Source organism: Aedes aegypti, chromosome 2 (genome assembly GCF_002204515.2).
Source record: "Aedes aegypti strain LVP_AGWG chromosome 2, AaegL5.0 Primary Assembly, whole genome shotgun sequence".
In the NCBI taxonomy this organism is placed as follows: Eukaryota; Metazoa; Arthropoda; class Insecta; order Diptera; family Culicidae; genus Aedes; species Aedes aegypti.
This window is the reverse complement of record NC_035108.1, coordinates 468,030,319-468,048,636: the sequence shown is the minus strand read 5'-3', so window position 1 is coordinate 468,048,636 and position 18,318 is coordinate 468,030,319. Positions and strand designations below refer to the sequence as shown.

General features: G+C 39.3%; 1 protein-coding gene across 2 annotated transcripts in view; it reads left to right on the top strand.

Moving 5' to 3' along the window:
• LOC5568085 overlaps positions 1 to 16,992 on the top strand; it is a 78,342-nt gene extending 61,350 nt beyond the window's left edge. For both annotated transcript variants that reach the window (XM_021848288.1, XM_021848287.1), the window contains exon 10: positions 15,107 to 16,992. In XM_021848288.1, the coding sequence (XP_021703980.1) occupies positions 15,107 to 16,814 (1,708 nt within the window). In that variant the 3' untranslated portion in view covers positions 16,815 to 16,992. The remainder of the gene's footprint in view (positions 1 to 15,106) is intronic.
• The last annotated feature ends 1,326 nt before the right edge of the window (positions 16,993 to 18,318 follow it).

Below are 18,318 nucleotides of genomic sequence, written 5' to 3'. Positions count from 1 at the left end.
GAATTTAGAATCTTTAAGAAATCCTCGATCCTTTGATCATGTCGTTTGCTCCTGCGGGGGCGCGTCGAATGCTCTTGACGGGTTGAGCGATAAACATTTGTTTGGCTTACAATGCAATTATCGAAAAATATTGCGAATTTGATAATATATCATGGATCGCTAGAGAACGGGATATTATGGAAGCAGAGACAAAAAAAAAACGTTTCCATACACTTCCATTCTTCCTCACGTCTTTCCTTACGCCTGATACATAGGCAGTCTGCTAACCAAAAGCAAGCATATCTACCATAAAATTACCTTAACCATACATCCTGGCGTAGATACAGGGGTATATTAAATGCAACATCAAAGCGCCAATGTTGCCTAAAAATGTATGATCACCAGCACTTATGCACTGAAGATGTATGTAAGTCCCAAGCAGTCATCTGTTTGGTTCCTTGTGTAAGTGTAGCTGATCTGGCGATACTGGAGTGGCAACCACGAGCAGCTAAGCATGCTCAAGCTCACAATTCCAAGATATTTGTGGAGATTCCAAGATGGTGGTGGTGGTAGAGAGGATCTCATTAATCGGAGACTTTGGCCTTGTCAATAAGAAGTTCAGATTTCATACTTTTACTCTAAAAATTTTCGGTGGAACATCTTTTGGGGTATTGATCCAGAAATTTCTGAAGAAAAATTTAGCAAGATTCCACAAGAGAAGGAATTTGTTCAGAAATTTTATTTGCTATTTCTTCTGGATTTCGTATAGGTATTGCAACTAGCACTTTTTCTTAGTCATTACTACCAATTCATCCAGAAACTATATTAGCAATTCTTTTGGTGATTTTTCAAGGGTCCATATAGAAATCATTCAAGGATTTCAAGTAATCTCAAGATTTTTTGGTGAGAATATATTCGAAGTTACTCCAAATACTTTAAAGTTCATTAGAAGAGAGACATCCTCTACAGATATCATCCAAATTTCTTCAGAGATTGCTCCAGAAATTTAAGTGAGTGCTCCAGGATTGATTTCAAGCATAACCCCAAATAGATCTCCTGCAATTCGTTTAAATTTTCATGAGAGTACTTTGAAAATCATTCTAATTTATAGATTACTTAAAGATAACATTCCCGATTCGTCCAAGAATCTGTTTAAGATAACGTCAGAATCTTTCAGAATGTTGTACAGAAATGCTTATAGGAGCCATTAAAAAAAATTGCAGAAAGAAATTCTTGAAGTAATGTTTTAGAAGTTTCCGAAAGACACCCAAAATAAATATGGAAAGAACCTTGACTGAATTTCTAAATTAAAAATTAACATAATTCGAATTGCTTCCTTAACGTGCATACAAAGGACGTAAACTAACGTATGTTTTCGAAAGTGAGTGAAGTAATCCTTCTGGTGAATGAATTTTCGATTATTTCTGAAGCAATTCTTTGAGAAATCCCTACAAGTGTTCTTAAAAAAGGTTTCTTAAGAAATTTTTATATGAAATTTCAACATAATTCTCTCTGAAAGAATTAAAATATTGAGACATTTTTGTAAATATCCTCAATCAATCGCTGTATTAGTTCTTGAAATCTTTAAATATGTTTGTGGAAATTCCAAAAATAACTTTGAGGAAAATTCCTAAACGAATTTAGCAAGAAATTAAAAAAAAAACTAGTTGTGAATCCTGGTGTATATACAGGAGGAAGGGAGCAATCTTAGTGTCCCTTAATAAGATTTAAATTTTTAAAAAACTCCTGACATTTTTTTAAACTGTTTAAGAAACGAAATGAAATAGGGTCCTAAAGCCCTGTCGTAATTTTAGTGCCAAACGCTTTAGTTTAGGCCAAAAACATGTGTTACTCAATTTTTCAATGTTTTTCGTGTGTTTAAGTCCAAAAAACATTTTTTTATGTTTCTTTAGAATTTGTCACACCCCTTGTCTTAAACTCAAATTTTGTTTTCCGTGTCCCTTCCGCAATGTCAGTTAGGAACAAGCCCTGTGGTGTTTTTGTCGACTAAGCGAACGTCAAACATGATCAAAAGTGACAAGGTTAACCAAAATTTAAAATTAAAGTTTAAATATGATATAACCGATATTTAAGCGGGAAAAATTGCTAAGTAGTTGCAGTAACATGCTCTTTCGTGTTATTAAATAAAAACTAGATTTCATTAAACATTTTAGGACCCTATTCTGGAGTTACAGCAGGTTCGTCCCACTCGGGCTCAGATTGGGTACCACTTCTAGTACTGCATGTGATCCCTCGGTAGTGCAAAAGGTACCCAAGTTTGACAGATCGCAGTAACTTTTCACGGCATTCTAGATTACCTTATGAGCCATAAAATTTAGGGCAACTGCAAGGGACATAGAGGTCTTTAATTTGAATATTTATTCGCTTATTTCCATTCAAAAAGCCATTTTATTAGCTATTATGAAAAGCTTTCAAAAAATACAGCCTGAAGCGGAAACAGCAAACCCGCCTATTCCGGGAGGAAAAGTGCCTCCTGGAAGAGGTGGAATGCCAACAGATGGAGTTGCTGTACCGTTCTCAAGAAACGCGGACGTTCTATCAGAAGTTCAACACATCCCGCAAAGGCTTCGTGCCGCGAGCTGAAATGTGCTGGGATAAGGATGGGAGCATCTTGACGGGCGGACGCGCGGTGATCGAAAGGTGGAAGCAGCACTACCATGAACACCTGAATGGCGCAGAAAACACAGGCACAGAAGGTCAGGACAGCGAAGGCGACAGCTACGTCAGCACAGCGGACAGTGGAAACCAACCTGCTCCCACGATGGGGGATGTTAAGGATGCCAATCAACAGCTCAAGAACAATAAGGCCGCTGGCAAAGATGGTATCGGAGCCGAACTCATCAAGATGGGCCCGAACAGGTTGGCCGCTTATCTGCATCGGCTGATAATCAGAATCTGGGAAACGGAGCAGCTATCGGAGGAGTGGAAGCAAGGCATTATATGCCCTTTCTAGAAAAAGGGCGACAAACTAGAGTGCGAAAATTATCGTGCAATCACTATCTTAAACGCCGCCTATGAAGTGCTATCTCAGATTCTCTTCCGTCGTCTATCACCTATAGCAAACGAGTTCATGGGAAGTTATCGAGCAGCTTTCATCGTCGGCCGCTCGACAACGGACCAGATCTTTTCCGTGCGGCAAATCCTCCAGAAATGCCGTGAGTACCAGGTCCCTACGCACCATTTGTTCATTGATTTCAAGGCGGCCGTGTAGAGAGCTATGGAAGATCATGGACGAAAACAGCTTTCCCGGGAAGCTCACAAGATTGATTAGAGCAACGATGGACGGTGTGCAAAACTGCGTAAAGATCTCGGGCGAATACTCCAGTTTGTACGAGTCTCGGCGGGGACTACGACAGGGCGACGAACTTTCGTGCCTGATGTTCAATATCGCGCTTGAAGGTGTCATGCGGAGAGCCAGACTTAACAGTCGAGGCACGATTTCACGAGATCCGAAAAATTTGTTTGCTTCGCGGACGACATGGATACTATGGACCAATGCACGAGTTCACGAATTTGACGTTTGAGCGGTGCCGAATTCACTAGCTGCCATGGTCACGTAAATAACACGGCACCGCTCGAACGTCAGATGGTGAACTCGTGCATCGGTCCATTGGGAGAAAATTTTAAACGGTGGCAGATTTGTTCACCCGCCTTAAACGCGAAGCAACAAGAGTCGGGCTAATGGTGAATGCGTCGAAAACAAAGTACATGCTAGCTGGTGGGGCCGAGCGCGACAGGGCCCGCCTAGGAAGCAGTGTCACGACAGACGGGGATATCTTCGAGGTGGTGAACGAGTTCGTCTACCTCGCATCCTTGTTGACGGCTGACAACAATGTTAGTCGGGAAATACGACAAAACAGTGGCGCATCAACAGTGGAAGTCGTGCCTACTATGGGCTCCAGAAGAAACTTCGGTCAAGAAAGATTCAACCGCGCACCAAATGCACGATGTACAAAACGCCGAGTGCTAAGGACGATCGGCGGTGTGCAGGAAGACACCGTGTGGCGGCAAAGGATGAACAACGAGCTCGCTCAACTCTACGGCGAACCCAGTATCCTGAAGGTAGCTAAAGCTGGAAGGATACGCTGAGCAGGACATGTTGCAAGAATGCCGGACAACAACCCTGATGGTGTTCGCTACGAATCCGGTCGGAACAAGAAGGCGTGGGGCGCAGCGAGCTAGGTGGATTGACCAGGTGCACCAGGATCTGGAGAGCGTGGGTCGAAGTCGAGGATGGAGAGAAGCGGTCATGAACCGAGAGAATTGGCGAAATATTGTTGGCGAGTTTTATCAAGCTAATTGATGTAAAACCAAATAAATAAATAAATAAATAAATAATGATGCAACCAGGAATGCAACCATGTTCTGGGGAAAGCAAAAAAAGCGCCAGGAAGAAGTGGCACCTCAATAGAAGGGCTCAAAAAGACTGAAGTTCTACGAAAGGATCAACTGACCTCGCAAAGGTTTTGAATCGCGAACCGAGAGTAGGCTACTAAGCAGGCTTTGTTTCGTTTGGGACAAAGCGCCAAAGCAAGATGAACTTAGTTCCCAGCTTTTGCCTGTTCATTTTTTAAGACAATACGATAGTCTTATATGGGAGATTATGGACGATAAAAGTAGATGAAAGGTGTTCCAACTGCGAGAAGATCTCCAAATAATACATAAGTTGTTTCGTATTCCGCCATAGCGGATATTCGCGCAATTTAGGGTATCATATATGTAAACGCAAAAAAAAATCTGAAACGAGCTGATTATAATATCCAGCTTTTTCAACGAAATTGATCAACAATCAAGTAAAGATTGTACCATCATCTCAGCTTATAATATTTCTACTATTGGCACATTTGCCCTAATCGATAGAGTGATGCAGACCAATTCCACTTTCCAACATCCCCCATCAGTATTTTTATACGAGCTGTAGTAGAATTCCACACCAGTACAATCACCCAGCATTGAAAACGGTCGTTGTTATAAACAAAATAATGACGATATGGAAATATTTACCACCCACTCCAAGTGCGCAGCACATGTACGACTAGGTACTAATACTCAGTTCTGAACGACGACAAAAGGAAAAACGGAAAAATCATTCGGAAAAACGGAAGGCGCGCACTTGATTCGAAAGCACACACGTTACTATTCTACACCTACCAATCGACCACACTACCAAACTGAGTTTTGTTAGCTTCCCGGCGACGTCGCGCTCGTCTATATCGGCGTCGTGGAAAAGAAATCCTGAACAACACAGTTGTTGTGAGCTTGGGTGTTCGTGCAGACGACGAATACCTGCTCCCTGAGTGTAGGTTTTTTTATCCTTTTTACCGTTTGCAGACCTCAGTAATGTCCAGTCCGGTGGTGTTCGACGAGCTGACCAGTGCAGCGTGCAGAGATTGATTTTCGTGAGAGGGATAAACGCCATAATGGCATAATTTCCTTTGCTCCTCAATTAGTGTTTGCGCTTAAACCGAAGATGGATTTCAGTTGGAGTTCAGCCTCGGACAGGGAACTAGGCCACCCAGTTTACTGACCCAAAGGAACACGAAAATGAAAGTTCTACGGAATGGTTGACGGTTACGAAAAGGACTACGATGTGATTGCTGTTCTAGAATTATCACTAAAATGTTCGTAAAGATTCTTCCGTACTATCAGCTGTGTGCGGGTTGTTGTATGAAATTTCTGCGGACGGTTTCCTGTGAAGAAGTTCCCAATGGAGAACAGCCCCCCAATTATGATACGAAACGTTGCAATAACAATAATAACCATGCAATAGAAGAAAATGGCCACTCCAAAGAGTCGGGTGTGAATGGAATTGATCACGTTCAAAATCATAGTGCAAATGGTGCCCCAACCAATCACGACAGGACGCGAGTGAAGGCAAATGTGTTCGAAAGAGTGATTAGACAACCCCCGGAGTTTATCAGAATTTGCTGTTGGTGTTTTGTAAGGCACCGAAATGAATCGTTATCGCCATCGCCAGACAACAGTCCCATTCATCATGCAAAAGTAGAAACCCCTTACGTCGCAAATGGTGCTGATGAGGTGACCAATGTGGTTCTGCCCCTCGATGGTGGAACAGTTTATACACCGATGAAGAATTTCATAGGGCGTGAAGTGGATGACGGTTGTCATGTGGTGGAACTGGAAGATCTAGAGCCAACCGGCGATGATGCGGACGAAGTTACCAGTCATCATCACCTGCAGGGCAACGTGGAAAGCCCGAGGTCATCATCGACGGGCACGGACGAAAGGCTGACGAACGGTTGCTCCACGGCCTCGACGGTAGCTGAGCTTGAATTGGTCGACGGAAACGAAGAGAAGTAATTGATGTAGTAGAGCCATTTTATGGTGTCGGGGTGTGAATGGTATTTCGAAGGAAATTCTATAGCCTTCTATGACATCAGTTAAGCGTCTAGGTTAAAGGTTCTGAATTAATGAACAAGGTATTGTCGTGGGGTGATTTGTATGGTGGATAGTGATCTCGATGAGAGAGACTTATCTACATTAACACATTGAAGATATCTACTAAAAGGAAAATTATTTGAAAGTCCGCTTTCTCAAAAACGTGTTTATTATCTGTAACTCGATATTTATTGTCTTAGCTGCTCCAGAATTATTGGGGCGTAAGAATAAAATGTAGTAAAGTTGAGTTTACTTCATCGGTAGTATGCGATTTTACTTTGCTACACCTTCCGAACAAACATCGTAATTCAATGGATAGAGGTAGCATTTACTACAAGCTACTGTTAGTAACCTACAGAGGTTGCTATTCATGCTTTGACATTGCGCCGTCGAGTAGAAAAATTTACATTTGAGTAAAATCTTGGAAAGACGATGTGAGTTTTGAAATTCGAAAAGGTAGGTATTCTGAGATTTCAGAAGAAAATTCTCAAATTCCGGTGAGAATTTAGGGCATTCCGTTGAAGTATGCAATTTTAGTGAGAAATCTGGCATTAAAACAGTTATGTCGTGATTTTCGTAGGAAATTTTGGGAATTTTTTCGGAATCCCGAAAATTATGTTGGAGACTCCGAAAGTCATTCCGATTTTTTCGTAATAAATAGTAGTTGTTTAGGGATTCTTGTTGGAATCTTAGGAACCCGGTTTTTTTGGACTCGGATGGGAATGTATGGGCTTCCATTTATGAATCTTCTGTAATTCTATGAAAATCTTAGAAAATCTTTGATATTTCGATAGGATACTTGCCATCTGTTGGGAATTTTTGTAATTCCAATGCCAATCTGATAGTCATAGTTAAAATTTTTAAACTCCGATAATCTTTTGGATTTAGAAGGAATTCGGTGATTCTAGTAAGAATCTCATGATTTTTTTCTATCTTTATTAAAGAAATTTTTAGCCCAGAGCAGGGACTGAATCCTGAGAAAATTGAGAGAATCTCTCACATATCGCTACCATAACATGCAGCACATGTTTAGAGACTGTTTATCGTATACTGCTACAACTTTGATCAGATCGGGGGGATAGCAGTGCATGATAAAACCCCTCTAAACAAGATCCAAACCTGGAGGACACTATTGCTTGGGGGACGGACCTGGTGTAGGGATTAGAACACACGCCTCTCACGCCGAGGACCTGGGATTGAATCCCATCCCCGAGATAGTCACTAAAAAAAATTCAGTAGTGACGACTTCCTTCGGAAGGGAAGTTAAGCCGTTAGTCCCGAGATGAACTAGCCCAGGGCTAAAAATTTTGTTAATAAAGATAGAAAAAAAAACTATTGCTATCGGAAGCTCGGGGATTGTTAATCGTGTCAGTTAAGTGAAACAACTACCCCCAATGGAAAACAAGCGAGAAAACATAATTTTATCTCTTTGGGGGTTCTGTTCCCTGCTCCTATTTATCAGACTTGTTACAACTTGCGACACATTGTCGATCGGTGTCCGACCATTTGGCCGAACGGGTCAATTGGCCGAATGCCGTTTGGCCGAATCACGAACAAAAAAAATGAAATTGCTTTAACGCTGATGAGTAGGGGTGATCAGGTAATTCATTTGTTGATTTCGATAATGTGGCCAACCGTCATGTTTGTCGCTATATTAGTGCTCCAAGAGAATAATTAAAACGATCCTTTAATTTAGGACGTGAACTAAATATGAACTCCCGTTAAGACTTTATGCTTATGGTTGGTTCATTTCTGGATGTGCTGGGTTTGCTAGGTTTACTCCAGATCGATTTTCATCAGATTTTTTTTTTCTTTTAATCATACGCTATTCTTTCGATTTGTACTGGTTCCATAACTATTGGCAATATTTAATCTTATATTTTTATTGGGAATTTTACCTTCCTTAAATTATCGGCAGTTCTTTGTAGTTATACTGATATACACCCTCATTCTTGTTTGCGGCGGATGCAACTTTCAAAAGAATCCTATTCTTTCGAATCCATGACCTATTTGATTTTGCTGGCTTGAACGGGAATGCAAAACGGGTTTCGATCGAAAGAGAATTCGAACGTAAACAAGAATAGGGGTGATAATAATTATTTGCATTACACTTGCTTAAACTTTTATAAGAAATTTTTCCTTCTTTTGATAATAGGCTGTACTTTCATATTTGAATATTTTTCATAGTTTATTGGAATTATGGCTTATAATACGCCCATAAAGAGTCTTATTAAAAACATATTTTTTTTAGACAAGGGTTAACTTAGGTAAGATGTCATTCTCCTCCAAGATTAAGGGGTCTATTTTATAAGTCGAGTCGATCAAAATGACTCGACTGGAGTCACGGTCGACCAAAAAAAAATCACTCGACACGGTTCTGTCACTCGAGTTTCTCGACAATTGTCACTCTATGTGACTGGATTACTATGGCAGTTGACGGATGACATCTGATATATGCCTGCTTTCTTTGATCGACAGTGATTACAGACGAGTCACATGAATCTGCTCGATTTACAAAATAGACCTATAACACCCTTGCTTTCGTATATCAATAAATCGAACGACTCAGTGAACGTCAAATAGTCTCACTTTTTCTCCGTCGAGGAAAGAAGAAGCCAAAACTCGTGATTGCTAGAACTATGAATAAAATCGTTTAATACGATTCGAAGCATTGAAGCGAACTGATACTAAAAAAGGACGAATAAATCTTAAACTGTCCATTAGTTACACTGCGGAACACGTTTTTGTCTCCAGCACCAAAATACCGCTATTCACTTAATTAAGGTATGCTGAATCCATTGCCGTTTTCAGAAATATCATAGCACGTCTAGTTTTTGAGATATCGACTGTTGAAAATGCAAAAAATGACTATTTCAGCCAACTTGCATGCAAGTTTGCCAGCTTGTAAGGTAATATATTGGCTTAATTTGCCACAGAATTCAAACTTTATGTGTATAACAATACTTATCATCAAAGTTTGTAATACTTTCGATACGGAAAAGTTATTTTTTGATGGTTTAGAGAATTGTTGTATTTTGCCATAAAGAAGAAACGAAGAATTTTGTATAGAGACTGCAAGCATGTTGAAAAAATCGATTTAATCGAAATTTAATCGCGCAATTTCAATCAAATTATATCTGAAATGAAAGTTCAAGTTCTATTTTGCATGTTTGGTGGATTAGATTACAAAAAAGTTTGATAAATTGTACTTAAAATTCCATGTAAACATTAACAAAACCAGAGTTTTATACAACTTTGGCGACCTGTAGCTAAAAATTGTGACGTGCTGGAACATTTCTGAGAATGGCACCAGATTCAGCAAACCCAAATCTACTAGAGACACATAATTTGGTCCTTGAGACACGCAAAAATGCCATTTTTGTTACGCTGTGTTACTGTCAAAAACTGACTACGAACGCAATGCGAAAACCTCTGCTGGCTATTATTACCCCTAACAGAGAAGTTAATAATTGCTTTCATTTTCATTCTTCTTTCGGCATTGACTATTTATTGAACTAATACTAAAGAGCTGTACATAAATGATAATTTATCCTTCTTTAAGAATAAATTGTTCTTTCAAATACATTACAAATGCATGCTAACTGTAGTCATCTATTATTTTCAATTTCGGCCAAACGGCATTCGGCCAAATGACGTACGGCCAACTGACCCGGAACCTGTCGATCATAGACCACAACAGATGGGATGTTTTTCTTCGCTTGCTTTGATCGTGCTTCAAAATCAAATGAGAGCGAATTCTGCAATGCCTGGCCCTGAGCTAGTTCATATTGAGACCAACGGCTTTACGTCCCTTCCGAAGGAAGTCGTCACTACAATCATTCATGTTATAAGTGACTATCACGGGAATGGATTTCGGATGAGAATCTTCGGAATAGTATTAATAATATATTAAGTTTCAGTTAGAATCCTGAGGATTCAGAAAAAAAACTCAATTCTTAAAAATTACTGAATTCCGACCTGAATTCCAAGGATTTTTTGCTAAATCAAAACTCAGTATCAGGGTCGTATTTACGGCGGATCCAAGGGGACCGTGGCCCCCGGGCTCTCACAAATCATGGTTTGAGATGTTTTAAATTAACTTGCTCATGGAAAATACTTAAACAACACATGTTAGTAGAAAATTTTCTGAGCCCTAGCGTAAAATTTGGCAAAATTCGCAAGAAGAAAATTTATCTTCTAAATTGTGTTTCTTGTAAAGTAGAGCATCTCTCATCGAAAGATTGGCTTCATTCAAAATGGAAAACATAAATATCTGAGATCAATTGCTTTAAAAAACAATTAAAGTATCTTTAGTAACCGAACCGCATTATATCTATATGATCCATAAGTGTGAGCCGTCATTGCGTAGAATACATAATAGATTTGAATTTGAAAAGAGTTTCTATTGTGTTTTAGGTGTTTAGCTTGACATATGTTATAAACAAACCTTACAAAATCATAATCATAAAATGGATGCCGCTATGGAACCACAAGTGTCCGATGTTAATTTTCAGATGCTCGTTAGGAATCCACAGGAACCATCTGAAAGACTGAATCATCCCCATAGGAATTCACAGGAACCCACCTAGAATGTTCAGTATCTCACTTAGGATCCTGATGGGAATTGGCATATACCCAAGAGCTCGCTAGGAATTGTGAGGAATTCGCTTAGAATTTTGAAAATCCGCTGTGATGTTGCTGAAAATTTTCATGTCTTTGATGGGAATTCTTAAATCTCTGTTGGAACTTTCTAGGCTACCGCTGGTTATCCCAAAGTTTTGCTGCGAACCTATTCAGAATCCTCAGGATTTTACAAGAAATACTCAAAACCCACAGTATCCCGTTATAAAATCATAAGATTCTCTAGAAACTCTTAAGAGTTTGCTAGGAACCGCCAGCTTTAACGAAACAGTAACCAGTTATACATTCTCAGGATGCCACAGGAAACCCCTAATGCTCGCTAAGAATTCTCAGATCCCACTCAGTATCCTCAACCTAGAATGACTTTCGTAAAAAATCTCTAGAGTCCTGTTTGAATCCTCAGCTTATGATTTTATTTTTCAGAGTAACTCTTATACAAAATACTTGGAATAAAAAGAACTTTAGAGCAGTTTAAAATGATTCCTGGTAATAACAACATGACCCAGTACAAACTTATCGTTATACAGAACTAAAAATGTTTTCATAGACTGTGGCCCCCCGACCTCTACATTTTTAAATCCGGAATTAATCGGTATAAAACAAATTTTGAATTCAATGAAATCCAGGGATACTACAAGAATTCCAGGAGTACAAACGAAATACCTAGTAAACTACCGAAACACTTAGAATCCCAGGAACCATAGGATTTAAAAAATCCTATTTTTATCAAAATTTTAGTAAGCCGAAAAAAGTAAATACTACTTGTTCGAAAGATTATTATTCATACCAGCAATGTAGTAAACTTTGTGTAATGTTATCTTTGAGAAAATCATTGGTGTTCAATGTTACGGTAATAAATTCGGTTACATTTTGGCTTGTTATTGTAAGTTTTACTGCCTACTTTCTATCTAATTTTCTGTTGAAATTCTCGTAATTATATCTGCAGAAATTTTGGTGAAATTCATCGACCAGAAGAACTTATTATCCAGCTGTTCTTCAGGCAGCTTTTAGGAAACTTTCTGGCACCATTCCCAAAGAAAACCTGGAAGAATAATCTTGAAGGTTTTATGTTAGATTCCGCAGAATTCTTCGGAAATATTTATAGACCAATTTCTAGCTGAGTTTTAAAACCAATTTGTGATTGTGAATTGTGTGAATCGTGAAGACATTTTTTGATTGATTAAAAAAAATGATGTAAAAAACTCTGAAGGACGTTCTGGAGACATGTCTAGCGGCATATTTTGCTTCTTCTTTTTCCAGGTCTCACAACTGGAACAGAGTATGTGTCTCTGGCTTATAGTGTTTTGTTCATATAAAAATAAACCACTTCATGCTTCCAATGTTGAATTCACAAGTAATGTCTTCATGATAGTATTAAACCGATAATTTAGTTATTTCCTCCTAAATTGTACCTGAGATAATTATTTTAAGTACTATTTCTATGACACTACCTTTTTCCGGAATCAATAAATACAGGTTTCAAAATTCATCCACTTTCTGTCTTGAGATATTGTCAAAACATTGCATTAAAATAAATTCTGATGTTTCATCTGAGGTTCTGCAATGAATAATTTAGTGATTATCTGGTATCCATTTTTTGAGAATTTTTAGTTTCTTGGAATGCATCCAAGGATTTGTTTCAAAAGTTTGTTTAAGTTATCTTTGAGCTCAGTCTCAAGTGTTAAGTTTAGTTATCTTCCGGAATTCGTTCATATACCAGCGACTACTCCAAGCTCACTGATATTCCTTCAAGTATTCATTCAAAAATTTTCCTAATTGCAGCTTCACAAGGGGCCCAGATAGCCGTAGCGGTAAACGCGCAGCTATTCAGCAAGACCAAGCTGAGGGTCGTGGGTTCAAATCCCACCGGTCGAGGATCTTTTCGGGTTGGAAATTTTCTCGACTTCCCAGGGCATAGAGTGTCTTCGTACCTGTCACACGATATACGCGTGCAAAAATGGTCATTGGCATAGTAAGCTCTCAGTTAATAACTGTGGAAGTGCTCATAAGAACACTAAGCTGAGAAGCAGGCTCTGTTCCAGTGGGGACGTAACGCCAGAAAAGAAGAAGAACTTCACAAACTCCTTCAAAAATATCAGAAGCTCCTTTTTACATTTTTACACCTGTGGATATTAATTTCGAGATTTTTACATGAACTACCAGAAAACTTTCATCAAGAATTGTAAATCCAAGGAAATTGCTGTATCGATAGAATATTGTACAGTTATTGGTATAAATTTTAAGGTAAATCAAGGCATAATACTTTTAAAAAAAACACTAGTAAAGTAAATTTTGAACAAATTTCGAAAGTTTTTGGAAAAATTCTACGAAACGAAAATTTTGGAGATATGTGTAAGAACTTCTACACAGAAGAAATACTAAATTCAGGAAGCATCTATTTAGAAGTTCCTATCAACTTTCTGGAAAGTATTTCATAAAGTATTCCTGGTAAAATTTCTAAGGCAATATTTAAAAATATTGTAGGAAAATTCCTGGAACAATCCCTTGTTGAATCCTTAAAAGATTCCTTTAGAAAACCTTTGGGATTGTCAGACACCCTCAGTGTATATTATACAACTTTTTTGTTTAAGGGCCAGTCTAGTGTATAAGTGCTTCTATTTTTAGGCAACACTGGCGTCTGCCACGTCAAAAGGCAGACCAATGAGGGAAGGGGGAAGGAATTGATGTCGCATTAAAAACGGGCCCACTTTAGACCGGATATCCCGAGGAGGAATAAATAACTCCCCAATAACTGATGCATACCATTTTTTGGTATCATACCAAAATTAGGTATTGTTCAGTTGTCAATACCTCAATTTGGTATTATAATGGTATTGAAAAAAATCTTTAAAACAATTAAAAATACTTCATTGAGGTATTAAACAGCTATTGAGGTCTGCTGGAGGTATTGAACTACAATTGAATAATTTCATTTTTATATGAAAATCCATCAAGTATTATTGAGGTATTACAATACCTGATCTAGTTATCAGTTTGGTGTTCGTAGAATATGCTTGAGATATTATTTGAGGTATTTTACCTCTTATGCAGGGCTAATTCATACCTCATTCAGGTATGAAGTATTGGAAATTATCTGGTATGGAATACCTCAATTTGGTATTCAGTAGTTATTTTCTTCTGCTCGGGATGCCCCTGCATCTACGCCAGTTTATGCGGGAAGATATGGGGGTAAGGTAATTGTTTTATGGCAGAGAGGCTTGCTTTTGGTTAGCAGCTTGCTTATGTATCAGGCTTAAAGAAAGGCGATATATATCTAATTATAGAAGAATGGAAGAGAATGGAAACGATTTCTTGTCTGTCTCTGGTTCTAGTGATCGCATTGAACGATTCGTTTAAGTATGATAGATTAAGAGTGGAAGATAGAAGCAAGTGAAAGATACAACTACAAAGTACGAGCCTGAAATTGAACCCATGACTTTCTGCTTATGAAGCGGAAGCGGTAGTTATTAAATCACCAATCCCATCGAAAACGTACTCTAATCATTAGAAATTACAAAACATTTTAATTAGTTGCTGTAATATTGGAACTTGTTTATTTCGTGAATGATCTGTATACAGCTTTAAGTTCTATCGAGAAAAGCTCTATGATACAACATGTTGCAATTTGATTGCCAGTTGAATAAATTGATTCGTTACGCCAATATAATACCTGTTAAATACAAAGTTGGACAGCAATTTTCACACCACCATCCTCCACTAATAAACACGTAAGCTGTCTGAAACAATTTATTGATCGACCATCGTTCCTATTCATTTCCAACTGTGATAAGCGACAAGGTCATCTGGCATTCCGAAAACTTGTAACATAAAAAGCAGACCAACCTACTGCTCTATCAAAATAATTCACATGACCTGAATCGTTTCGTCCGTGTCCGCAGTCATTTCCTTGGACACATTGCTCTATTCACACTCGAGTTAATTATTAACGGTTCTCGAGGTTCGTGACGACAGAGGGGAACAGCAGGGGGTCAGAGTTTAAAGAAATGCTTTACTCAACCACTCGCACTAACTCACCCTTGTCCTTTCGTTCTGGTTCTCTTTCCAGTAACAACAATTCTAGTGGTAGACAACAAGTTGGATCGCATGCGCAGAAACAGGACCTGGACCAGCGTCCCAATTTATCACCGAGCAAATCCCATGGAAACGGTAGCAACAATAACATTAACTATCACGCTTATAATAGTAGTGGGCGATTTTTTGGCGCGGAAACAATCGAAGTTACTCATCGGTCACGTTTTCTCGGAGAACAAGAGAACGAATCAGGGCCTGCTAGCGGAGCCATCAATCAGGAGAGTTATATCATACATCGTGACGAACAGTATGAAAGCGATGATGACAAGTCCAGCAACGATTCTACTTCGACACGTATCATCTCAAACAGTACATTCAACTTCGGTAGTAAGAATAGCGATCCTTATCCACCTACGCCGAACATCAGTCACCCACCATCGATACTGTCTTCGAGACCACAATCAGTTACCTCACATAAGTCGATTGGATCAGGAATCTTGAAAAATGACGGAAGGCAATCAAGGACCAGCAACATGTCGTTCAAACAATCAACTGACAATGTTTCGGTCAAATCCGGTCGTTCAGCTAAGAGTCGAGAGAATACAGTATGGTATGAACGTGATGGAACTCCGATCCGGAGTGAAGACGTTATTAGTTCCAATCAGGTTAACTACGAGTCAGACTATGACGAGGATGTGGAAGAGGAAATCATACAGCCACAGCGTTCAGCAACTCCGAAGCGATATCCCACGCCAAGCCCACATCCTTTGCAGTCATCATATTCTACCGAAGAGTTATCCAACACCAGTTACCAAGCAGAAGAAGCTGAAGTTTCACCGCCCAAAAGTCGCGTTCACTCGGCCAGTCTGGGAAATCTTCAACAATTGCCAGATGACGAAGAACCTCCACAGCCTGCACCTGCCAAGAAGATCCTCAAAAAGCCTTTCCTAGTTCGTAAAAGCAGTAAAGTCGCTCCCGTGAAGGAGGTCGTGAGCGGAGTCAAAGCCAGGAATAAGATGAATGAAGTGATTTTTCAGAAAACCTTACGAAAATTCGAAAAACCAAAAGATGCTCTTTCTAACTGCATTTCTCATCTGGAGAGTCCTAACTGGGAGCAGAACATAAGTGGACTACAGTTTTTCGTTCGACTAATACGCCATCATCCGGAAGTCATCGACAGTCAGATTCATCTGCTTTCGGTAGCTCTCGCCAAGCAAGTGCGTAATCTTCGATCTCAGGTCGCCCGAGCAGCATGTCAGGCTTCAGCGGAGTTCTTCTCCACTCATCGACGCTGTATAGAGGGAGAAGCGGAAGACCTCGCCACTCATCTGCTTCATCGCACTGCCGACACGAACAAGTTCCTTCGAGCCGACGCAACCCAAGCGCTGGAATCCATGTGCGAAAACCTTTCAAACTCCAAGGTTATCCACATCATCTCGTTCAAGGGCGCGACCCACCAGAATGCCGTAGTTCGAACGACCGCTGCCAAGCTACTTGACAAGATTGTCCACCAAATCGGACCGGACAAAGTGTTTGCACTGCCCAAAGAATCTCGCGAAAAGCTGGTACTCACAGGAGCACAGTTGCTCCTGGAAGGATCTCTGGACACGCGCAACTACACGAAGAGTATGTTCAAGCAGCTCTCGGAACATCCCAACTACAATAAAGTATTACTGGAAGTGATTCCTCCGCGGACCTACCGGAACATCGAGAAAACGCTCAAGAGCATCAAACACATGTAAGCGGATTTTGTGCAAACGAGCAAGCGGTGTCATCTACGGTTGAAATGCATTTATGTTATTGTTTTGTCCTATACATCCGTACATCTTAGAGAAATTAGTTGAAATCTTTGTAATGCAACTGTAAAATGTCAACACTATATGAAATTTACTATCAGAAATAAATGTTATATAAACTGAACGATTTATCACGTATTTTTTGAAGAGAAATCAAATGATTGGCCCCACATTTATCATAAGCCTAGTGACTAAGTGGCTAAAAATAGGATCTTTAGGGACCTCTTACCTCGAAAGAGACCGGAAGGAACCACTTCTTGTTTGTTTAACGCACTTCTTTCGAATTCGTTTTTGAACCTAGGTTGGAACTGGCGCAACCTTAACCTTTCGAATGTATCTAGCCACGGAAAATCTTTTGCCGATATCGTAGCAGGTAATTTGAAATCCTCCTCTATTCGTACTATGAGTACCCACTAAACTGATGCAAATTTTGAAGTATTTGCTCCCCTATGCTTAAACGATGTCAATTATGATGAAAATGATCCTCCCAAAATTTGAAGTGATTCGGAAGAAATTTGGTTGTGCACACGCTATTTGAAGTTTACATGGAAATGACTATGGAAAAGGCATACATTTTGTGTTCATTTCTCTAACTGCTCGTCATAATAATCTATGGAAAAGTGAACACACTCATCTCATGTGAAAACTTCCCCGCTTCAACTTTGCTGAAGACAACATTTCGATGGGACGTAAGGATAAATTGTTATTCTTGATAACAAAGTCTAAATCATGCTGAGATGATCATTCAATTACTTTCAGAGCAACACTGCTTTTATGCTATTCGAGTAAACGAAGGTACGGTGCTGCCATCTGGGAAAAGTTTGCTCGATGCGTGAAGCGTCGAAAATTTTACCCGGCAAGGTATAGGAAGCGAAATTTCAAATGCTCATATAAAATTAACTACAATAGTTATTTAAAATCTTTTCAGTATATGTTGATATACTTTTGATGGGCTACATTATAGGCATATAATTTTGAGTTTTATATTTTTTTCTCAATATGCTGCTGATTCTAGAGTTGATCAATAGTCTAACCCCGTACACTTAACAGAATTTAATTAAAAAGTGTTTTGAATTTTTTAGAAGCATTTGAAAATTGACTTCCTATGCTTTGCCATGTAAAATAATCGGAGCTTCACGCATAGGGTCAACTGTGGTAATTACCTTCGTAGACGCGAATTGAACATAGTAGCCTGGATTACTTTGATCTATTCTTTCCGCCAGGAGCACCACTGTTGCCTGCCGAACAGTTGGTGAAGCATGCTACATGCAAACCAACTTTATGATGATGAATAACAATTTATCCTGAGGTCCAATCAAAAAGTGGTCTTCGGCAAAGTTGTAGCTGGGAGGATTTCACATTAGAAGAATTTGTTCACTTTTCCATAAAATATTATGACGAAGAGATAGGGGGCTTAACACAAAAGATTGGCGTTTTCCATAGTAATCTC